Here is a 25746-nt window from a genome sequence, read left to right on the forward strand (position 1 = left end):
GCCCCCTTTTTTCCCATTCTGTGGCCGCTCCGACACCTGTTCGGCTACACCCCCCCCAGCTCCTCATTAACAGCTTGTGATATTAATGGGAGGTGAACGCTGGTAAATGACGGCCTTCTAAAAGCTCGGCGTGTCCACATGCGGACCTGATTTACATGCCAATCCGCGCTCCCCCCCAAGCTTTTCCCAGGCCACTGCCCAGCCAAGCCAGTGAATCGAACCCTCTGTCACAATCTCCCTTTGCTTTCCATTGCCTTGTTCTTTCTCTCTGTCCAGCTGAACGGCCGCACCTGGGCGTGATATGTGTACGCTGAATCGCTCGGTCACACTGGCCGCTTTCTGCTCTGCGCCTGTTTTCCTCTTTCTTTTGGAGCTTCATTATATTCAGTTGAGGGGCATAAATCACTCGTCAGCTTTATTCGGAATGGTGTACGGGGTCGCCGCTCTGGCATTTACTGTGCGTGCGCGTGCATAGCTGTCCTTGCGTGCACCTGCGCGCGCATGTGCATGTGTGTTTGCGCAAGCAGTGAGATAGTCTCTCCTCTTTATTTGTTCAGACACTTTTTGTTGTTCGATATGAAAGAACATTCAGTTAACAAACATTGAATTAGGTCATTACATCATTAAACTCCAATGCTCTCACACACTGGTTTGTTTCACTGATTTCTCACGGACTTCCATTGTTTAAAAAAAGAATGTTCATAAATTTAGATATGTAGAGATTTTCTACCCCCTTTGTTTCAAAGTAGCCTGTTAATATTGTTAGATTTGAATTACAATTTTTGAGGATTTTTACTTTAGTTAAGTTGTTCAAAATATTTGTTTTCACAAATTTGTCCCTCACATGTATAGAAAAACCTGTACTCACACCCACATCCTCCCAACCTCTTTTCTCACTCGCTTCCTGTCCCGTCTCTTTCAATGAATGTTGGCATTGAGGACTTTCTTAAGCAATGACCACTTGTTTAAAAGGCTGCATACCCTTGTGTCCTTTAGAAACAGAGAATGCTTCTCCACTTCTGTGCCATTGTTCGGTGCTCTGTGGATATAGGAATTTGCCACAAGATAGAACAATAATCTTTTCTACTAGATGTCCCCCTCGGTTGAGCTTAGAGCATCGTGTGGTGAAAAGGCAAAGGAAATGTGGCTGAACTTTGTCTGTTTCAGCAGCTCAAATGTGTAAAGCAAATAAGAAACATCAACCCTGTTTAATATACCCTAGTATGTAAACTTAGTTCACCCAAAAATGAAAACCGTTTCGTAATTTAGTCACCCTCTTGTCATTTCAAACCTGTATGACTTTCTTTTTACAGCAATTCAAAGGAATACATTTCAGAGAACTATAGAGAACCATACAACTAAATTATGACATGCACCTGTGAATGTAATGTCGGTTGGATCTGTTTAGAACGTACATAAAACATTTGAACTTTGTTTTTTACTCAATGGCAGAACTGGAATGCGGTTAAACAAGTTTGAAAACAATATTTCTTTCTTTAGCCTGGCAATTGTAGCAGACTGTTTGCTCAGATAACCTTTCTCTCCACCGCTTTGTCTGATGAAGCACCTTATTTAACGCCGTTGCCGTGCATTTCCAAAACAATGTTGGATTTGTCTCCTCAGATGACTCTGTAAGCCATTTGTTATTGCCAGACATTACTGACAATTTTATTAGAGTCCATATTTCATTTGCTGAAGAGGAGATAAAAAACACACAATGGAATGAGTATGCATGCTGTGTCCTTGTGTAATCTGTTTAATAGCATACATTTAGGTTATTTCTGTGATCTACAGTCATTCAAAACCTAAACCACTTTTGGAATGCTTAAACAGGACTTAAAACATAGAAATGACTTTGTGTTTAAGAAGTAAACATTAATGCGAAGTGTTGAAATGATGCGTCTTAAGGTGCATTTGGCAGTCAAAACACAAATCTTTCATACCTGTCAGCAGATAAGCACACCAAACCTCTAAATCACCTTAAGTGACTGTAATCGAGCGAGAGCAAACACTGAGGAATGTGTACAAGGGGCCGTTGGACGTTCCAAGTGACAGAACAAAAAGGACCCAGACTCCAGACTTTAAACAAGCCGTGCAACGTCGGCACATTACACAGATCTTAAGCAAATGTTTATGTCGCAGGCTTAGTCTGCTCTCGGCTAACTCTTTTATAGGATAATTTCGACTGATGGACACACGTGTTTGTGCCTGTTTCTGCTTAGGGGAACCTTTTGCCCTTCCCGGCGATAAATTACCCCTGTATTTTGAGACCCTGTTTTGTTTGCACAGCTTTCTGTGAACTTGCAATATTATACTGCTTTCAACATTGCCTAAGCTTAAGTTTGCCCTCTGAATGAGCTGTTGCGCTCCACAAGTCTCCTTCTGGAGTAGCGGGGGTCCTTAAAGCCTCCGTCAACTCGATCGCTTAGAAGTGCTGAATCTAAGTGCACTTGACTGACCTCTCCATCACATGAGCAGCAGGCCTACTTCAGCCCTCAAAGATGTCCAACGTGGATCCTGAATTATGGGGGTGTCTGTTGTATGCGAGATCTGTTCGAGGGCTTAACTCTTGATTCATACCATTAGATAAGCAACGAAGCTCTTCATTTTTACGACCGATTAGATTCACTGACGTCTGATGCTATTTCAACTGTCTGGGACTTGAAGATCAAGGGGCATTCTCTTCATCTGGGATTTTTTGGTTTCCAATCTATTATGTCGCAAGTCCAACATAATTACAGAAACATAAGCGTGGTTTGTCTTGGATGACACTTCTGTGATACTGGAACATATTTGCCGAGTTCGGATTTCACACGGGTTCCCTGTTCCTCAGCTGTTAGCAATTCCGTCCGAGGGAGTTTGCACACCGAGACTCATCAGTTAAGCGCTTTCAAGGAAAGGTCCTGATAAATTTGCCGTCCTACATATTGAGCTTCCTTCTCTGCAGCTGCACCTAGATCCAGCCCAGAAATCCTGCACACTCGTGGGCCCCTTTCTTTACTTCTGTTCCACAAGCATTGAATTAGGGCTAGACATGTGAGAGCCCTCAATGGGCTTCAACTCTCTATCATTGGGATCAAGTATCTAAGCAAAGTTAAATGTAGTTTCCGTTCAATACGGTGGGGCAAAGTGGCGTAACAGGTCACGCTAATGACCTGGAGCCTGGAGCATTTTTGTCTGTCATTTCCCGAATTGTGTTTGGGTTTGGCCATTGACGTCTGGGCGGTGCAACGGGCTAGTGGACTTATAATGATCCGATGTGTGCAGTCTGCAGTGGAGTCTACCCCAGGGGCTGTTGTTTATAGTTCCCATAGGACCACAGGGAGTCATAACTCATCTCGCAAAGGCGAGCAGACTCACAGGCCTGAAATCTGCAGCCAGACAGCATTTTCTTTCCAACGGTTCTCTCTTTTCTCCCCAACGTGCAACTCCTCTGTGGGGGGATCCTGGTTAAGTGGTCACGGGTGTGAAGAGTAACGCTGGTTTTCTCCTCGGGTCAGGGAACATGATGGAGCAGCAACTGATATGGTCCACCCATAAAAAGACCTGGGGAGATAAAAAACATCAGTCTGTGGTCTGGATAAGAGCTTAAAGGCACTGCTTCTGTCAGCAATTGTGAATAATCGTTCCTGGCTTGCGTTCTTATCTGAAATACCGTTTCTGTTCCCTTGCTGCCTTTCTGTCAGGCTAACAGCCACCTTGTCACACCGTAATGCTCATGGTTGACAAATAAGTGTTCGTTTTCTTTATTAATGTCCATCTATGGTTTAATATAGGCCGCAGCGGATAATGTGAAAAAGCTTTCCATTGATTATACACTGAAACTCTGGCCTACATGCTGACAAATATCAATGAAATGTTTTTTGGCAGACAAGTTTCATCGACTGGCAGGAGATCATCTTCGTCAACCCCCTTAAAACTCACTTTCAATGCCTTCGTGCACATCCCTCTGTGAAGCGTATTGACAAGAAAATCTACCCTGGTGTCTGTCACAGCTCTTTCTTTCGGACACAAGAAAGCCTTGGCTATTATCAAGCCCGGGGATTGCAATTAATGAGGACAAGTTCATAATCGCAGCTGGGCCGAGCTTAGACCTTGCATTGGTAATAAATCGAGCTGGATGGGCTTGCTTTGTAATGAGGACGTGGCATTATGAACATATTGGGTGTCAGCAGCACACTCCGTACTGTAGCAGATTGAGTAATTTGCATTTGGGAAATGGTTATGGATTACTCAGGGGGTTAATTTGAGGGTGTGATCCAGCCCAGCAGGTCACTGCTTTAATGTTTCTTTATCAGGTGTAAAAGCTGTTACTCCAACAGCTTCTCATCACACCTTTGAATCGCAATACTTATCAGCATGCGGTTATTATGCTAGGTGTTAATATTAGCTACGACGTCTCTTTAAACGGAGCATATGCTCGGAGGAATAAGATGCTTTTCTCTATTCATACTTTTAGTCTCATGCTTTATTGTTTGATATTTGGCTTTGGTCTTCTTTTCCTTTATGGTTAGTGATGATGACCCATTTTAACCGATAACAGATGCCACCTACTCAGATACTTGAGACAGCATGCACTGAATGTTCAAAATAATCTGACTCTCCACTTTCTACTACAATGTGCCATTTTTCCAGAATGCCAGCATTGTTTTGGCTAGTTGCCCTCTAATGATAGCTATAATATTTAACAATATGCGGTGTCAATGGAATGACTTTTGGATAACCCCGATCCGTATACATTTTAAATGGTTTGTTTTATCCGTGCGTCTGCGTTAGAGAGTTGTGTTTGTATGTGTCCTATCAAAAATTTGAAAAGCTAGTGGCATACTTTGAAATATTAAACGCATTAAACCAACCGTAATTAAGGGTGCGATTTCCAATTGTTCTAAAGAACTATTCATTTCGGTTAACCATCTGTGATTTTCTGTTTAATACAAAACATAATAAATATGTTTCAAGAGTAAGTAATCCAAAATAAAACCTGATTCACATTAGTTCCATTTTATGCGTTCTTTGTAAGATATTAGATTTCAAAACTCTTTGGAGTGTGGCCCATCATCTGAGCATGTTGAAAAACATTGTGCTCAGTTCCCTTATTTTAATCTGAACAAGAGCAAAAGCTTATAAAGTGTCCTCTCTGCACACATGGCTGCTAGAAAAGAACCCCAAGATATTGACTTATCTTAGAAATCTGGTAATCTAACCCATTCATATTAGACCAAAAACATAGTAGAAAGTGGTCAAGCTGAAAAAGTAAGAAGAGAAAGTGCCCTTTGAGTACACATAGCACTACATTGGGAACTTTCAGATATCTGAAGCGTCTACATAATTAAGTAATTTAATTACTATTCATTAACATTTATAGTTGCATACTGGAATGCATGGTAGAATTAGAGTGCATGGTAACACCCCCACCCCACCCACACCATCTGCTTGAAGCCCGTAGGCTGTCCTGTCATGAACCAATTTCCAGGTGTAAATGATCATTTCCCCTTTTCAGTTGGAGTCGCATCTCTAAGGTGTAAGACTTCCACAGTGTCCATTCTACAAGTATTCACTGTCATTAGTGTTTAATGCAGTCTTGGTGAGAGCACTGTGGACATTTAACCTTTACCCTCTTTATCATAATACAAATCCGTCCACAGCTTTGTGATCTCTCTCTCTAATCACTTCAGGCTTTTATAGTATGTTCATAACGCTATCTAAGTAATTGAAAATCTGAATGTGTTATATAGCAATATAGTACACTGGCATGATACCAAATGTCTGACTAATATGGGATAAGTATGCTACAGCAGCAGTAATAACTGCCACGATGGTTGACTGGTTGACTAGTAATCAAACAGTTTTTTTTCTACCTTTAATGCTCAAGTACATTAAAATTGAATACTTTAATACTTTTTTAATAGGAATACTTGAGTAATATATGTCTGTGTAATGTGCATATTATTTTTGTATTTATTAAAACATACACATAAATGCATATATTTAAGAAAAAAATGTATCTATAATTTGAATTATTGGTCAATATAAATAAATACAGTACATGTAAATATTTCCTAAATATGTATACATGTATGTGTATGAGTTTGTGTTTATAAATACAAAATTAATATGCACAGTACACAGACATACAGTATATTGTGTAAACACCAACTTTTATTCTGGATGCGATTAATCGCGATTAATCATTTGACAGCCGTCGTATAAAGACAGCATTTCTGAAATGTAGTGGAAAAAGAGTGTGATATACGTTTAATAATGTAGAGAAGTAAGAAAAATCAATGTAAACCCACTGATAATGTACAGATATTTTTACGTGAGGGTAAACTGTCCACACCTTCTAAGAAACATACAGTATGTAAACCAGCCTAATAGTAAATGAATACAAATATGTAACTAACTACTGTTTAAAAATACCTACGACTGTCGAGTCTGCAAACTTAAAGTATTTCATGTTTTCCACAATTTTCATTCAGAGCTGGCAGAAGGAAATCGAACCTGTTTGAGGTTAACCGTGCCCGTCCAGGAATCAACACAGTCCCTTATGACTAACCCTAAATATTCAATAGGATATCCGAGAGAGGAAAGCCTTACCCACATGTCTAGCTCATTCCCATGAATATTTATCCATGTGCAGTCAGTTCTGGAACATAACAGGGTGTTGTAGGACAGCATTTGTTTCTGACAGCTCGCGAGCGGCCCGTCTGTGGCTTCCTTCACCAAGCCATCCCTGGCTCGTGTCGAACGTGATGGAGAACTCACAGGGGTTCCCGGGGGTTCCATATCAAGGAGAAGAGCCTAGCACAGAATTACAATGTTAGCAAAATTTACTGATTGTATTAAAGCCTCTTTAAGCTCATAAAACAGGTAGTAAACCAAACCGTTTTGGCAGGTTAATGAGCTACCAGAATCGACTAGTTATGTAATCGCTTGGACATACAGTAGAGGCAAGAAGGTTTATTTGGTGAAGGGTATTTGGATGACAGTAAATGGGGTTCCATTCGACTTTTCGGCGCAGGAAACTCTCATCCTGAAAGAAATAAGGAAAGACGCTCTCGGATGCATTACCTTTATGTGTTCCCAGATGGGGTTGTTCAAAGTGCACACAACTCAACAACACAAGATCAAATTGAAGAGATAGCTATCCAACTGGAATTCATTACTTTGGTCATAGGTCATCCTGAAAGAGGGTCCCATGTGTGAGCCTTTTCCAAATTCATAGTACGGTATCTCTATTCTGCTGTCAAAATGTGAATTAAGTGAGAACACAATAGATCTCTGGTCATTCATTACTGAGACTCGGGAGAATAGTTACATGAAGTACAAGAAGTCTTCACTGCTCACTGACTTTGTGGATCATCAAGCCCAACCTGGTGAAAGGAACCAACATGTCATGCAAACCTCCAAACCACACAGCTAAATTATGACAAATTGCATTCCTCGATGTCCGTGCATGCACAATGTACACATTTTTAATCATTGCTTTAAGCCTGGCTCAGACTACAGGAGTTTTAAAATCCTGACAGATTTTAAATTCTGGTTGCAGCACACACATAAGGAGAATCTTGACAGATTCTCTTATTTAAAATCTTAAACAAGCTTACACTCATCAGTGTACAACTAAATTACACATATTTTACATATCCATGGGATATGCAGTTTTGTAAAAGGAGCTAATAGTAACCGTTTTAATGGGTTTACTATTTTTAGATGTTGACATCACATCTACATTTGAATCTCTTTTTCAAGCACTACAAAAATAGGTTTGCCCTTTGTAAACTTGCATTTATGAATGTGAAATGTCCAGATAAGAAAACGTTGGGGCGTAAAGTTGTGTTTATAAATAAGCCTAAAGGTAGCAAGTGCAAAAATAAAAATTTAGAAAGTTTGATTGGAAGTTTTTTTATTTCATAATTGCACATCAAAAGACATCCTAAGACACCCAAACTACAGGATAATATTAAGATTATCATACCAGAGGACGCCTCTTAAGTCATCTCACCGGGAAACAGAAGTAAACAAAGGGACATCGCAAAGTTAATTTCACGTGATCTCACCTGGCAACGGTTGTGTAACGTCTCTGTCGCTCTCTGAATGATTCTCTGTCTGTCTGTCCAAAGCCGCGGGAACGTATTTTGAGCAGGGGGTGCTATAATGCTTTTTGCTAGGGCTGAAGTTATGACTGTGCTTTGGGCGAGCCGCTTAAGTTTAATGTTAATAAATAACGGAAGAAAAAAAGGTCTCTGCCGAGAATAAAGATGAATGCCAATGTGATTATAAGATACAGCATAAAAACAAACACATAAACGCATGTTATCTGTATGCCTATAGCCAAATAACAATCTGTTGAACGAAACTACAAGCTGCGCGTTAGCAGTTAACTTACCCGGTACATTTAAAACCGACGCGACTTCTCCCCAGCTCTTTTCCTTTTATCTGTGCGGTTGTGGTATGTTTTGGAGGATACATTATATAGACAATCATGTTGTTCCTCCATCTCCGCTGTCCAACGTACCCTTGCAGGAGCTTTCGCGGTCGACATTTTTAAAGGTCTGTCAGTCACCTCCGTCACCTTGCAGATGTGCCTCTCATTGGCTGTTGCGAAAGTACCAACGGCATCACCCCGATTTAAAATCCTAAATATCAAACATGTTTGATATGATCGGGGCGGCCCCGATTTCTCTCGGAGCAGATCGGGAGGTGTAAGATTCGATCTGTGAACGCCTCACATTACGTGATAATCTGGGCCGAACCTCGGACCCGATCGAGGTTCTGGACCCGATTTTTTCAAAGATTCTCGGGAGGGGAAATCGGGGTAAATTCTGGCCGAGAATCCTGTAATCTGAGCCAGGCTTTAGTCTGTGGCCTCTGGGCGAGAACTAGGATGTTGGCAATTATCATTTTAAACTCAGTACGCAATAATGTTTTTAAACCTGTCAACCTGATGTTTTATGGTTTGATGTCATTTGTGAAAATGAAGACACTCCCTAATCCATCAGCATTTTTTTTCCAAAATAATTCTCCATGCACACACATTGTGACACAATTTATTTATGACACTTGCAACAGATGTAATGGTTTTCAAATAAGGTGCTCTTTCAAAGCCAAGCACATTTAGGCCCCTTAGCATCTCACAAATTGGCAGCACACCACCTAGTCTTCCTAACTGCAAAACCATATTCTCGAAGCACGGAAAGACCACAGCGCTCTTATATGTTTGGCAAAAAGAATAGGACGCTGTAATCCGAAATGATGTAAGATCCAGCGTTTGAGGAACGAGATGCTGTGATATGCTTTGGAACGGATGGGTTGGAAATTCAGTCGGCATGAGCTGTGGATCTCTCTGCACTCTGCTGTGTGCACAGGGCCAATCATCTGCACCCGAAACCTCACACAAACAAGGGTGTTGAACGAAGGGACAGAGAGTGAATGCGAGGGCAGCTTTCAATTACCATTTCATGGTGTCCTTGTGATGCACATTCAAAGTAAATAATTAAGCTTTTCACTGAAGAGACACCAAGCCATTCAAACAAGCTGCTAAAGAGGACCTGGGATTGATTTGGGAGACTGGCCTTGAGACAGACACAAATTAGAGAGTAGCCAAGGACGTCTCGCTTGTTTAGAGAGTGTGCGTGTGTGTGTCTGTCGATGTGCGTGAGGAGGAGATAAAAATCGTGCAATGTTTTCCTGACGTTTCGCGTTTTTTTTCCGCTATTAACTTAAGCATTCTTAAATGATGTGCTAGTTCGCTCTGCAAGGATAGAAAATTACTGAAGCCAGTCCCCCATTGAACCCTGGGAATTTAAAGCTACATCATGTTGTCAAGCGGTCAGGAACGCTCCGCCGACTGCGTGGTAGCATATTTCACAGAGAATCGCCTGCTGCCAAAATCAACCGCCTGCTTCCTTTTCCTTTAAAACACAGTGATACTCTGTGTTGCTCGAGTCCCTTTTCATACCATATCTCGCCACATTTCCTTATATCATCATCTGACCCCTAACCAGTAAGCCCAAAATCTCTAGGAGAGAGCTAGACCTCTCTACGGACATATGTAAAATCTAGCAGATTCTGTTTTGGTCTTCTAGAGCCCTTGAAGTAAAGCTGGTGGGGTTTGGGTATCTGCCACCTTCTGGATTAAAGCCTTGCTCTCCAAGCACGTTCTGGGTGCAGTATGCCCTGGCATACGGACTCGATTACCATACAAAGCCATTCTGTAATGCGGCGGTTACGTGCGCTCCACCTAATTGACCCGCATTGTGCTGAAAGATTTCTGGGCGGCTAAGGGCACGTCAGAGCCGTGCAACCCTGCTCACCCATCATTCCAACCGCACGGGCCTTTGGCCTTCGACGGGACATATGAACACCATTATCACGTACGCATGCCACTCTGGAGAAATGATTTCCCCCAGATCCTTTGGTAAATTGCGGCAGGATCCTAGTGTTACATCGATCCTGCATTAATTACCTCTTTTGTGGTTTCTTTCCGTGCATGTGAAAGTATTTGCCTGCACTGAATAGCAGTAAATGAAGTGCGGTTACACCTCACATGTCAGGACAACTCGTTTCAAACTAATTCTAATGTTTTTATTTTTTTTTACGAAAATAAAATAGCTTTAATTTTTCAGGTGTTTCTCTGAGGGAAAAGCGTGAGGTTACATGCCCATAAGGAGCAAATGGCTGTATAATGGAGATGATTTTTTAAATCTGTGCTTGAGTTTGTACCTGCTGCTGCAGGCCTGTTCTTTTGTGAGACAAAGTGCTGCTGCTAATAAGAAAATGTCTTCATATCAAAGGATTTGTTCAAATCTATTTGCAGTGATGATGTATAAAGTACCTAAAAGCAATACTTGAGTAAAAGTACAAATATATTGCCTTTACTTTACTTTATAACTTATACTTAGACCGGATCGCTGTCTTGTCTATTTCAGTTTCTATGCTTTTATTTTGTAGTAAGTAATGAACATGCTTAGGGGAAATGTATCAGAGTAAAAGTATACATTTTGTTCAGGAAATGTAGTGGAGTAAAAGTAAAAGTCTGGAGAAATATAAAGTCTCAAGTAAAGTACAGATACTCCCCAAAAATACTTAAGTACTGTAATTAAGTATTTTTACTTTGTTACATTACAACACTGTCTATTTGTACACCGCGTTTTACTACAAATACTTACAAATGTTTTAAGCCAAGTTGGCAAAGGGAGATGTTACTTCTAATTGTGGTCCTATGGAAAAAGAATCTAAATGATATCTCAACATTCAGTGTTGTAACTGAAAGTTGTGCATATTGGGAATCAGCTTGGTATAAATGCCTGTCTGTGACTCACTGATGTGCGTTTATTTTGAAGCTAACACTTGTTGAAAGAACCCTGAGGAAATAATAATTTTCTCATAGGTTGCTATTCCATATCTCAGAAAACCTCTTCATTTCTCTATTATACAGCATTTCACTGCAGTATCACCATGGTCTCATATTTTTCTTCCAAAATTCTTCCTAAAAAATAAAATTACACACAAAAGAGAAATATATAGTCAAACGTATAATAAACTTATAGTAAAACTACTTGCTATAGTTATGAAATGAATGTGGATAGTAAAGCTCACACAATTTAGCTTTCTATGAATTTAGTTAGAAGTGTTTGAATTTATCTTATAAGAAAAGTGACAGATCTCTAATATTTTCTTGAGTTTAATGAGTGAATTCCAATTAAGAGCAAATAAAAAGCTTAAAAGATTCTGCATCTCAGTTTACAGTATCCTATAAGAAAATATCTTACTTTCAAAAATGGTGCCCAGGTTGCCAAGATACTAAAGTTTGCAATCATTGAAAATTATGGAAAATATATATTTAAAAATTCAAACATTTTTCATCAAATTCATAAACCGCATAATTTGACCAGATTATACAATCCGCATTTATTTTATAGTCGGGCTCAGTACTCTTAATATATGTTGACAATTCTTTCAATTCTCTTAGCAAGCTTTCCAATCTCACTACAGCTTTGGAGAAACAATTAAAATACTAAAGAGGTCCCATTTGGGCTATACAAAAGCCAGGTGACTTACTTTTAGGTTTTTATGGCCAAAAACTTTAGTCTCTCTAGTCCTCTGTCATATCCAGCCCACCCACCAGCCATATAATTGAATCAGAGTGAGCGCAGCCGGTTTCTGTGGTAGCATCCATTGGAGAGCATATAAAATCATACACAGGTATTAGAGATTTCAGGGATTTCTCAGGCAATGGAATTATCAGACTTACTTTTATCATCTCAACTCATCCTTTCTTAACACTGATTTGGAAACAAGCCCAGATTCAAGGTCACCATTTAAGCCCTGATGTATATCTATCGCAGTGTGATGTAGGTACACAGTTCAGCGTTGTCTATGTAACACGAGAATGTGTGTGGCATTCTGTGGTCTACAGCCCAAACCCTAATCACCTCCCCAAATAAACAGACCTCCAGTTAATGATCCGTGCAGCCATTTTACACTGCAGCGTTCCCCAAATAACTAGCTGTGGCCTTTTAAAAGTAGCAATTTTAACAGGTGCCACTTTATCTCACACTGGAGTGTAGCTGCTAACCAATCCATTTCTACAGTGGTAATCCCTGGCCTGAGAAGATCCTGTTCCCTATCAATTAACGTGGACTGGTGTTCAGAGCCTCCCTTTGTTTACAGCCCTGAGATGAACAGCTGGCCTATCTAACCTTCATTTGAAATGCCACAGTGCTCTCAAACCTAGCCAGAGTTGTTTGGCTCCTGGCAGTTTTGCTAAGCAAGAAATGCTTCATGAATACACCTACTACAGCATCTTTGAAAAGTTCCCGTCGACAACTCCATTAAACTTTCAAATTCTTAACCCTGCTTTTCACCAACTGAGCTCTTGAAGTCCATTGGACAGCTCCTCCCGTCATTGCATATGCATTATACCTCCGGGGAAACTGCAGAGTTCCAAAAATCATCTCCCTTGAAAAGCTTAAATTCACATGTTCTCCTGGGTCTTATGAAGGCTGAAATACGACTGTGCCGAGAAAGCCGATGGCTCGGCCTTACTCACTGGCACAGGTTGGAATGTGTTGTCGCCTCCAGTCACGATGTGAGTGTAAACACAGTTAATCCTCACAGCGCCGTATCCACCGCTCTCCTCATAAAGAGTCCACTGGAGAATCACGTGGAGCTCACAGTCCCCCTGGTTTACCTTGTCACAGAGTATGAAGAGCAGGAAACAAGACATAGTGGTGAGGAATGGCCGTAACCGTGGGGAGTCGTAAATCTCAAGCTTGGCTCTGCGCATTGAGGCCTCTGGTAGGGAGGTTAACCATTGCACAGGAGAGTAGAAACATTGCTCTTCCAGGCTGCGAAAAAACAGAAGCCTATGAAAGTGAAGGAACTCAGAAAGGCAATGAGGGAAGAATGTGTTTATCTAACCACAAGCCGTGTTTCTATAGTTCCTAGAAAACAGCCTAGAAAACAGCTTCAACCAACTAATCGATTATACTACAAGTTTTATATATTTTTTAATTTGCATTAAACAGTTTGGATGGTAACCCAGAGGAAAATTGTATTGCTCACAGGCTGCCTTTTATAGCTTAGAAGATTTGATGAAGTTCTCACTTGTGTTTCGCTTGAGTATCAACTTGGTCTCAGGTGTTTCCCCTAAAATTGCTTTGGAGAAAAAAACTAACGAGGCATTTGACTGCATAGTAAAAAAAATGTGGATTTGAGTTGATTTTGAATTGTTCAATAATATTGACTATGTGTCAAGTTTGTGACATTTTTGAGATCTCTTATGAAATGTAATAGAGTGACTTTTAGGAGAAATATCTGAGACGAAGAAAAATTCTGCCATGAGTTACTCACCTTCAAGTCGTTGGACAAGCCTAGGACATCCGTTCATCATCGCAACGCAAATGAAGATCGTTTTGGTGAGGACTCCCACCCATCGACAGCAATGCAACTGACTTTCAAAGCGCAGAATGTCAGTTATGTTGCCGTCTATGGGCAGGCTCCCGAACATCATCAAAACGATCTAAATTTGCGTTGGGAAGGTGACCGGATGTCCTAGGCTTGTCCAACGACTTTAGGGTAATTCATTGCAGAATTTTCATTTTTCAATGCAGTTCCCCTTTAAGCAAGTTTCCATTTGCTCTCAAATCTCATTGATGTCATGAGGTGAAATAATTGACATACTAAAGAGATCTCGTGTGTGTTTTTTCTTTCTTATGGGTAAAACCTTCAGGAAACATCTGTTTCTAAAAGCCATACATATTCAGATGCACATCCTTGGCCACTGTGTAGCGTCTTGTGTTGTTAAACTTTGCGTATTTAACATGATTTGTCACATTAAAATAGTCTGTTGCACTCTATCCTGCTGCTTTTGAATCCAAGAACACATCATGCACACACTGTATAATGTAAATGCCCCGTAAGGGACGTGTTCTGAATCAGGTGAATGTAAAACCAGCTTAATTATAAAAATGCTTTATAAGACCAATTAGTCACGTCAGTTTGATTATTACTTATAGGGCACCATATGTCTATGCTATTTTACCATGTTTTCAATTACCATTGTTTATTGTGGCCTGTCAACTGAAGCCAGAGGTCCACTTTTCCATTGACAACATCAATGGCTACAGAGTTTAATTGGTATAAATTTAAGGCTTAGTAACAATCGAATGTAATGCGTAATGTGCTCACATAGATTAGTGTGCCTTAGAGATTCAATACTTTTTTCTTTATAAATTGGACACACGTCTCGTTTGTTCATTGAAAGCTTAGTTTTTCCTTGGAATATTATTCAGAGGGAATCTATAGACATGCCCAAAACGCTGCATTCCTCAGTGCAGCCCTAAACAGAAGACTTACTGTTTTTCTGCAAAATCACTGTCGTTTTCAAGACTTAATTGCAACCAGCATTGTAAAGCGCATTTAAAATGATCAAATAGCCTAATGCAAGATTAATGAAAATGAATAAGAATTTCCAATAGCTAAGACTAGTAATTACGTTGGCCTCAAGCTGAGCTTCTGAAAGATGTTTTGTACTCCAGTGCCTGTAAAAGGAAATCAAAACAGCTGTTTCAATGTGATAAACCCCCCAACTTCCTCTATTTCTATCAAGCCCCATTATCTAATTCATTCCAAAAAGTCTAAGAAGTCAGTCTTACTCTAATTACTAAAGGAAATTAATTAAGTCATCAGTGTGATAACATGGATTATTCACATGGGATGACTGACGGCCATTCTGAACAGAGAACCATCATCTCTTTGCCTCCGAGGACCTTAAACTGTACAATGTAGTCTCTTTGACCCCAATTACTTGAGATATTCTTTACCACCAACTAATCAGAAGCGGATTGAGTAACTGGCCTCCAGTAACAGGAAAATCGTTTTTCCAGTTACACCATAGAGCTAGTGGCTAAAAGACCAGCGTATCCAAGCTGAATGACTTGAAGTGTCCTACTTGTTTCAGGTTATTGGAACAATAACTGACTTCTTCAGCAAAGTCTGATTACAAATCTTCCTTTTTCAATGCCACTCCTTTCTGCACTTTTTCTTTCCCATGCAGACAAACTGTAAAATATGCATGTTTTATCTAGGGATGAATTTATGAATTTTTGATGCAAACGTACACACAGGGGTTATTTTTGGAGCTCTCCAAGGAGTAATTTAAAGGCTGTTATATTCATGCTGAGTGTTGATAAGTGGTAGAAGCACCTGCGTTGAACATTTGAAAAATGCACTCTGCATATTTTGAGGTCAAAAATATTAGATTCAAGTGGATTTACCTTGAACGATTAACAAATGTTATTTCGAAATAATCTTATTTTTTTGATGGATAAACAAACAGTCACAATAATTTACAACCTCATGTTTGCTTATGCTTTCAAACTATCAGGCAATATGAAAGACGCAAATTAAAAGTAGTGTGTCCATTTGGCAAAACGTACATTCAATTTAAATTCCTTGAGGTTTTCAACATTGTTTTCCATCCCAAAACTGTGTACAGTCAATCTAAACACAATTTTTGTGTTTCCTGTGGGTGGATATGGCTTCAGCCGAGCTATATGCATATTTGTGGATATTCATGTCCATTTGTCTGCACAGGCAAAGAAAAATAAAGCAATGTCTGTAAAAGAGTATCCTTTTCCAGTATCGATATACTGCTATACTATTTTAAAAAGTGTCTCCACTGGGGTTCTCATCATTGTCCAACTGCTAACCTACATCCTGTGTCTGATGTTACAGTAGTTCTACAGTGGCAGAGTTAGATAGCAGGCTGTTGTTTCTAAAATATCTTGGCTCAATCACACAGCGGGGTGGCAGAACCCACTATTTCCCGCCCGCTTCCTGATTTTACAGCACTTTTAGGGTTGATTCGTGTCGAACATGTTGATAGTATTTTATGGAGCAGTTGGTTAAGTGGTATCACAAGCTTGTATAAATGTCCGGGTAAAGAATGATGTTAATGCATTGTAAGATATGAAATATTCATAGCTTATTATAGTTCCCCAGCATTTCCTTGAGCATGGACTGAGGACAAAAAATGATTAAGCTCCATATTTTCGGGTTAATGTATGAGTCTGTTTCATCTGGTTTCTGGGTTTATTTGTAATTTTGGAACTTCTTAGAAACACTGACGACAACATTAGCAGGATGAAATGAATTTCCTTATCGTGTTCAAAGCTCAACAATGAGGATTTTTCTTCTGGCCTGGTCATGCAAGTAGTTTAATTTCACACATTTTCACTGGGCGGTTATTATACGTTTAGTATTTTTAGCAGCACATTTTTATGCAATATGCGTCATTTCATTTGCAATATTATCTGGAATTTGTGACTTACATTTAATGCAAAACATCTGATAACTTGCCACCTATACCCCCTGATGGCAGCACTGGTCATTGAAATTTGGCAATTGAAGGGGCGTCAACTAGCTGATAAATTAAAGACTCTTTGGCTGATTCTGTTTTTAGGTGTTTGAACTTACTGTACAGGCATTGCCTGTTGTAAAAACATCACTTAGAAATATCCTGTTTAACCTTTTTATATTTCCTCTCGCTTTCACAGAAATGTTGATGGACTCCACCACGGCGACCGCAGAGCTGGGCTGGACAGTATATCCTGTTTCGGGCACAAGTGACACCAGTGTAAGTCCTCGATGCTTTTCTATGTTAACCAAGTCTATTTCTAGATTTAGAAAGGCTAACTTTGTAATTGTCCTTACGGGCCTGGACAATATATTCATAATAAATCATTAATAATTTTGCTGGTGATATAAAATTAAGAAACATTGTGAACATGGCTGTAATCAGATATTGTTTAAGCTGTATCTCTAATTGTTTAATAATGAATATGACCACAATTTGATGCATATACTTTCCAGATCCATTCTGCAAAGCATTCATCTAGGCACACGCCTGGTCGGCACCCGCTGGTCAGATAATAATTAATGGTTTCCTTTCCCATGCGAGGATCTATGTTTCTCCAAATGGTTCAGGAAGGAAAAAATGTATTTCTGAGTAATTTGCCGCTGTATTTCTGTAAAACCACTCCCTATTTTATTCAATTATTTATGCTTCTGTGTCTGTTTTGGGGGATGGTTTAAATTATACCATGCAGTGTGTCTGGAAGCGTTCTTATAAAAAAATAAAAACTGTGGGAGAGGAAAAAGTGGAGGGAGAAAAGAGGATAGAAGGCTGACAATGTGGTTGTACAACTTCAAAGTTCTTCAGATATAATTTTGCTCACCATATTCTCTTCCAACCTGAGGGCACGCAGCTTTTTCCGTTCTGATTGGAGCAATCAATATAAAAGAACAAAGAGGTCCGGTGTCTCTGGGTCTGAAGCTCTGGATTCAATCTGTGAGGAATAAGATTCACCTCTCTTCTTCCTCTCTAACAAAAGAAACAGAATTACACATGCTTTTCATCACCACATCTTTTTCAAGTTCACTGCTGTGAAGGTTTAACCAAAACAACTGCAAAAGTCAAATTATTTCAATACCACAGCTAATGGCGAAACACGTCAGAAAGAACGTCTGGAGATAAATGCAAAATGTGATATACTGTAACATGCAAAAGTTTTGTCACGTTTAAAAATGTACACTTCCAAAATGGCCCCGCTGTCTCGAAGGAAATGGATTCTTCAGCGAGGCACGCTTATGATCTGTCCAACTTTCCCTTGCATTCAGTTATTTTGCTGTCTGACACCACATATTTTTGAAGAGCATATACATTTTCGTGAAGGAAATGAGACAGAGAATAGTATCTGGGAAGACATAGCATGCATTATCTACACTGTAGGAATGGCGGACCCCCGCAGCAGTGCTAAACAGGTGGGATTCTGTAAACGTTACAGAGAGAAAGGCTTTAAGTTATTGTCTTACACCCCTGCAGAGCCTTGTGGGCTTGACTAAAGTATCAGTGTCAGTCAAAATATAGAGCACTCTATCAACAGTTGGCTTACATGGCACTGAATAGCTTTGCAAAACAAACCCCCGTTGCAGGACTGTCAAAGAGAAGAAATCCAGATGTGAATTGCTCATTCTTTCATTTGTTCATTCATTCATTCATTCATTCATGCCACTGTGTTGAATGTACTCAAACCCCTTAACATTTTATGCAGATGGAATTTACTGTAGAACATTGTAATTATAGATTTTAACACATATATTAGAGAAAGAATTATGGTAAACATTTATCAAAGGCAGGTGTGAGAGGTGCATGCTTCATGTGCTTTCGGCTGTTATTATATGCTTGACTACCTATTACTTGTCTACATAGAGACTTGTTGGGACCTGCACATTATCACACCTTTTCTTTGAAATATTATAAAGCTGAAATGCGTTTTTTTCCTATTATTACACAAGTACATAAAAATCTGTGTTCAAATTTGTCACATTCCCCCGATTCGCAGCGTTAAGCAGACAGAGATGGTGATGTTGTAAACGCTAAAGTTGGGGTTTTCAGTTTAATAAACCCAAATGAAAATTGGGCTTTTCTAGTCCACATTTTAGCACTTATGTCATCTCTAAACCTTGGATGTCCAATTCACTGTTTTTCAGGAAATGGAAAAAAACGTTTTAAATGATTAAATATAATGTTATCATGGGCACTTTGTGACAGGCACTTTTTAATCATTTTACTTTAAGATATTTTGACGAACATAAAGGCTGACTAATAATAATGATTTTGATTTACGGCAACAAAAAAACCCATGTGGGGATTCAAGGTTTCAGACGGACTGCAGTGATATGTATATAAACTCTCTCTCTCTCTCATGTAATAATAGACCAAAAAACATAGATGACATCATCTACTGCTCATGGGTGTAAACAATTGTCTAATAAATTGATTTTTAAAATGCATTTTACTACTTATACTAAATAGCTACTCATGACTCACCAGTCTTTTTAGTTGGTCTAAACCTCTTACTTTTACCTACTTTTTTACATCATTTACAATCAATTGTTGGCTTTTAAAGGAAATAATGTGTCAAGTGTAGTTTTACTGGCTAAGACATAAGCTAAAGGCCACTAGCTTTATGAACTATGAATACCAAACAAACATCATCTTTGCAAATGTGTGATAACACTGCATTTAATACTCTTCATTGTAAAAATGGAATAAAAAAGCAGAGAAAATAATCTTTAAAACAATTCTTAAATAATAAAGCTCAGAGCTGGTTTGCACATTACATTACAAAGATAAGTGTGAACTCCATAATTCATTCTGTTAACCTAACATTTTAAGTTTAACTCAGAAGCTTAATGTAGCTCAAGGGCATTATATAAAAATATATTTTAACATGAATTATATATAAAATAGACACAGAGTGTTTAAATACTTTGGTAGGCAAACATTTGTTTTACAGTGACTTTTTTTGTAACTGTTATGGTGTGTGCATCCTCATAATGCTGCAAATGAAATCATTACTGGCTTAATTAGATAACGCCATTGCAGGGACTTCACAGAAGTGTATAAATGCCTCCATGTTCGGGATAGTGTTGGTCATGCATCTTGACTTGTTGCTTACTGGTGCAGAACATGAAAATGAGGCAGTACATTTGTGTAACTAATCGCTGTAGTGTGCTCCTCATTAAACTGCATCTACGTCCAGATGAAAATGCTATCATTAATCATCCGTGACTGTATTTGCATGCTAATGAACTACTACCCACTGTTTTGCTAGTACTAATACGCAATGACATGAGGTTTGACGGGGTCTTACTGTAATTGTGAATGTGAATCTGCAGTACATGCTGCAAATGCTAAAAAAGCAAAGTCAAAGGGATAGCTCACACAAAATCAAGAAATCACTAACTAGTTCCAATTCACAATTCTTCTGCATTGGAACCAGAGAAAAAGAGAAGACATTTTGAAGAATCTTCACTTTAGCCACACAGTGAAAGTGAATGGAGACCAAAGTTGTCAATCACAAAAAAATCTGCATATCTTCTTTAGTGTTCCATTAAAAAGAAAGCCATGTAAGTTTGGAACAGCAAGAATCTTTGGTTCTGTGTGAACTAATGCTTTTACCCTTTTTAAAGTCCCAGTGATAGTAAAAATTATGAACATGAAATATTGTAGCGTTTATTGTAAATAGTTTATCAATGTGGGTCATTCTCTTTTTAAAAACCGTGTGCCCTCATAATCTTTAGTTAAAATCTAAAAAATCCTTCCTGTAATGACTATCCATCTTAGATGACGTATGTTAGACGGCTTGGGCGGAGCATCCGTTAACTCCCTCCCTTTAGCTGTCAGTCTGCTGCCAGTTCCATTTGAAAATGCAACGGTTGTTTTATAAATCCAATCAAATCGCAGAGAAAAACAAAAGCCACGCCCACTATTTCTCATTCAAAATTCCTCGGAAATGCGTCAAAATACGAAAGTTTAAAACGATCGCAACTTCCGGTTCATGGGGACTTTATGCTTTTATTTAAAACCATGCATTTACTCATTACTGACTGCCATGGCATGAGCTACACAAAACATATTTCGAACACATCAAGGCTGTTTATAATACAGTATGTAAAAACAACACACACGCATCAGCAGCCGCCTCAAAAAAGCACTTGCTTTTGGAAATTTCCTAAAATCTGTTCCACTGCGGAATGACCTGTGTCAATTACATTTGATCTATAAAAGACTATATTATACCATTTTGTGGTCCCTTCATCAAAAAATCCAAACTCTGTGTGGTCACATGTCAAGATTTAAACAAGCAGCCCCTGGCAGCGTGACTCATTTGTCACGCCCTTGATTTATATAAAGACAAATATAAACACAATCCACATGAAGATGGAGAAAGACAAGGGTTAAAGAAGCAATAGGAAGCTTGTTTGTCTAACTTCACATGTTGCGTATTACCAGTGGATGGAGGTAATTGAAACTGACTGCTCAGTTTGTAGGTTGGGTCTCAATTTTAGTCTTCAGTGTTCTCTCTCTCTCTTTCAATCACTCACTCACGCCGTCCCTGTCACTCCTCATGGTGGGGATCTCAGTCCCTCACTCTGGGTTGTAATCCCACTGCACTTTAAAATATCTGGATGTCATTTGTCACGCACGTCCCCTCAGGACAAATGTCTCTATGAGTCTATCTGTCAGAAATCCCACAACTGCAAATTGGGTAACTCTCCCTCCGGAGCTGTCATGCACGCCCTCCTCGCCTCCGAGTGAATTGTTTATTTATGCACATTTATGATGTATTTGTAAGTCCGAAGGCTCGCTTTGCACACAGGCCAATGAGATGTGGAGTCAGCATATTTCATAGAAAGACTCATCATCTCCGCTGGTTACATACGCTGTAATACAAACGACAACCCTGGGAGAGCTTTAATTGCGGCTTCATGTAAACTTCATGAGGTTGTGACAGTTTATTTGTAAAAGACGCTGAAGTCCAAATACATGTTCGAGCTATGTCACAGCCGAGCAATTAATAAAACACAACTCTTGATCACGGCCAACTTCTCCGTCCCCCGGAGCTAGACTTTTTCATAATTCAGTACGAGCTCCCTGCGGTTCCACTCGGCTGGACCGATCTAGTAGGGCGAGTCTCTGTCTGGGAGACTTATAGATTACAGCTCAGTTGAACTCTCTCTTTTTTGGAGGCAGGGGAGTTATCGATTCTGAACTTCTTTCTAGAAGAACATTGCGCAATATATCACAGGGCCCCTTTTCCCATTGCAACTTATAAAATATTTCAAGAGTAGTTTTTTATTCTTTTTTCTTTGGTTTGTCCAAAAAAGGAGCCCACGCCTAACATTCTGCGTTCTGCATGTGCTCACTCTTATGTTATTCCAAACGTGTATGCCTTTCTTTCTTCTGCAGAACACGAAAGATATTTTGAATAACATTGGTAACCAAACCCTAACACTGACCCCCATTGACGTCCATTGTATGGATACAAACCACTTAGACATTTCTCAAAATATCTTCTTTGGTGTTCCACAGAAGAACGAGTCGTGTTCAGGTTTTGAACAACGTGAGAGTGAATAAATGATGACAATTTTTACACGACCAGCAGTCTAGTTCAACTTTTTAAGAAAGTAGTAGAATATGAACACAGAATCCATTCAGTATTTTCTTGTCATGATTAAAAGACTGCAGATTTGAACCGCATGGGCCCATAAGTCCCAGGTTGTGTTCTCATTCAGTGGACCGAAGCTCTGGGTTCTGCACTAGCAGTCTCTGTGATAGTCCTACTTATGTTTGATTGTGACCCTCAAAGCAGCCTGCCCTTAGACCCAATGGCGCCATCATTTTGTTGGTGCTTTTTGTATTTGGTGCCTGTAAATAGCGATGTGACCGAGTGCTGCACCACCTCCAAAGGACCTCACTATGTTGACTCTGACCTCCTGCTTTGGGTCCATACAGAAACATATAAGATCCACCACGATATCCAAGATCACTACAAAAAGGCAGATAATGATTATTGTAACATTCATCAAATGCAAAAGTTTCATCTCTTAATTAAACGAACCTAAGAATAAAGAGGGTATTTTACAAACCTTTGACCAAACACCCCAGTTACTACTGAATCTGGCTAAATCATCCTTATCCATCTTACAACACATGGTCATCCTTTAGCCACACACCCATTGAAAGTCCATGGAAAAACCTGTAAAAATGAAGACGCTGCTTTTAATTTCACACTTATTACTTGATCGCTTGCTTCCTCTGTCTCGCTTGGTTCTTCTCTTTGCCTCTAATAAAAGAGTGGCAGTGAAGCTCAGACAGCACAAAGGAAAGCCTTTTTAAAGGCTGTTTGTATGGAGTGTCTTTAACCCATCTTCTCCCGCACACACCGTCATAAGCAACCACCTTGCTTTTTCAATTCTTCCTAATTTGATTAGCGAGAATGACAGGCAACAAACAAGAAGATGCTACACGCTGTCTTCTCTTGTTTAACAACCCTTCATCTCCACCCCGCTTAGTGTTTATTTAAAGAACGGGTCATCCTTAAGAAAAGGAGCAAGGTTGATGGCTGCCGTTGACCCGAGACACACCTGCCTGCCTGCCTGCAGAGACAAAACATTCGGAAAACACACATTTTTCTCATGTGACTGTGGTTCTGTGATTTTACAACAACAACAAAAATTGTATTTGACAGTATTTAGTGCCACATTAAAATGTATTCAGATATATTAAAGGGATAGTTCACCCAAAAATGAAAATTCTGCCATCATTTACTCACCTTCTTGTCACTTCAAACCTGTATGACTGTTTTTCATCCACAGAACACAAAAGATATTTTGAAGAAAGTTGGTAACCGAACAATGCTGTCACCCATTCACTTCTATTGTATGGACACAGAACAATGCAAGTGAATGGGTGCCAGTTAACAACATTTTTCAAAACATCTTCTTTTGTGTTCTGTCATAAAAGTCATAATGTTTAGCACATCATTTTATAAAAAGCCTTTATGAGACAAAAATCATTACATTCTGACAATCAAAACCATTATTATTAAAATAAAGTAAAAATTATGAAATATATTTTTTAACATGGCACTAAAATGCTGTCATAGTTTTTGTCAAACATTAAAATCCTGATATTGTTTATTCACGTCATCTCAATTTCATAAGATTTTCTTTTATATTCCAGTTAAAACTCCTCCATATAATGAAAGATAAAGAGGTTGGGGATCTTAATCTCCAAAATGACAATACAAGCACCATAAATGGCCCAATAAAAGTCTTCCAAGAGCATACGACCATCACAACAAATTTTTAACAACGCGTGGATAATTTATGTCTTTTAGGAGCAATAGTTACTTTAACACTCTTGGTTTCGAGGAAACCATACAGCTCCTAATGACCACAATTCAATCCAGACTCATTTAGCTTTGTCATGAATAACAAGCAAATGAGAGCAGAGAAGAAAAGCTGTGAGAAAAGAATGCTTTTTTAATTAGTCCAAATGGAGGTCTTGGACAGGCTTGACTTTCTCCCCCAGCCCCGTCAAAACTCTGTCAAAATCCTTGTTAAGCAGCAACTAATTTGGGAAATTATGTCAGCTGTTAAGTGAAGAGTAAAACACTTGGGGGGAGTTGGAAAAGGGAGGATTGGGCTGATCATAGGCTTGCTGGGCTTTGAGGCCACGGTACGAAGAGCTTTTAAGGTGAAGAAAAGGGCTTTCCCTATTAGACAAGGTCAAGACTTTGACTCACTCCTGTGGCTGGTATTTTGCTTGTTTAGTGTTGAAAGCCTGTGGCTTGATCGCAGGCGGATTGGCTGGAAACCACAACGGAGTCATCTGGAGTCACTTTAGGCCAAGTTGTGAAGTCCCTGGTGCATGTACCCTTCATGCTTTAGTGTGCACAATATATACTTGTAAACTTTACAAGAAGTCTCTTTCGCTCTATCAAACGGTCATCCATATAATTTGATTATCTTTGGTTTGCAACCTTCAGTGGGATGCCATTTTTATGTGTGTTTCTATAAGAGCTGACATTGCTGTGCTAATTACCATGAGGTCAACTAAAGGTAAATTCTCTGTAGGTTTAAGATTATATGTTCTCTCTCTCTCTCTCTCTCTCTCTCTCTCTCTCTCTCTCTCTCTCTCTGTCTCTCTCTTTCTCACCTCCTCTTATACCCTGATGTAAGCTGTTGCTTGTATGTGACTATTATGGAGGTATTTTGGTAAATGTATTGTTGTAGATTTTTGTATGACAAAAATATTTCATTTAAAATTCAATTCTTCATCCTCTTTCCTTATATATTTTTTCATTTTCTGTTTGTCTGTATTTGAACAAACATTACAAAATATTTAACAAAATATGTTTACTTGGTGGATCATAAAATGGGCAAAAAATGCAACAGATTTGCTTTTTATTAGAGTGCAGTGTTGTATTTAAAGTCCCCATGCAGTCGATCATTTTATTACTCAAAAATCATCTTTGCATACTGTTGTCCTTCAGAAACCTCTGATGTCCAAATTTTTCTGTTTTTCAGGAAATGCAAAGAAACTGTACTTTTAAAATGACTAAATATTGTGTTGTTAAATTTGAAAAGCACTTTCTAACATTTTTATAGGTTAGATATTTGCAAAACCCAGTGACAAACATAAAGGGTGAAAATAAGGAGATACAAGGTTTTAGAAGGAGAGCATCGGCATGAAAGATTTTCCTTGTGATAACATTTCTTAATGCTTTAAAAATGACTTTGATGTAATTCTAAGTAACTTAAAACACCACACAGACATATAAACAACATTTAAAGGCTTGATTTTCACCACAGGGGGATTTTAAT

The 25746-nt window shown here is 39.1% G+C and overlaps 1 protein-coding gene across 1 annotated transcript in view; it reads left to right on the forward strand.

Annotated features, from left to right (window-relative positions):
- ephb2b (eph receptor B2b) overlaps window positions 1–25746 on the forward strand; it is a 132504-nt gene that overhangs the window by 30767 nt on the left and 75991 nt on the right. Inside the window, exon 2 of the mRNA XM_057361897.1 lies at window positions 17064–17143. Within this exon, the coding sequence (XP_057217880.1) occupies window positions 17064–17143 (80 nt within the window). The remainder of the gene's footprint in view (window positions 1–17063; window positions 17144–25746) is intronic.

This window comes from Triplophysa rosa, linkage group LG20 (assembly GCF_024868665.1).
Source record: "Triplophysa rosa linkage group LG20, Trosa_1v2, whole genome shotgun sequence".
Taxonomy (NCBI): Eukaryota; Metazoa; Chordata; class Actinopteri; order Cypriniformes; family Nemacheilidae; genus Triplophysa; species Triplophysa rosa.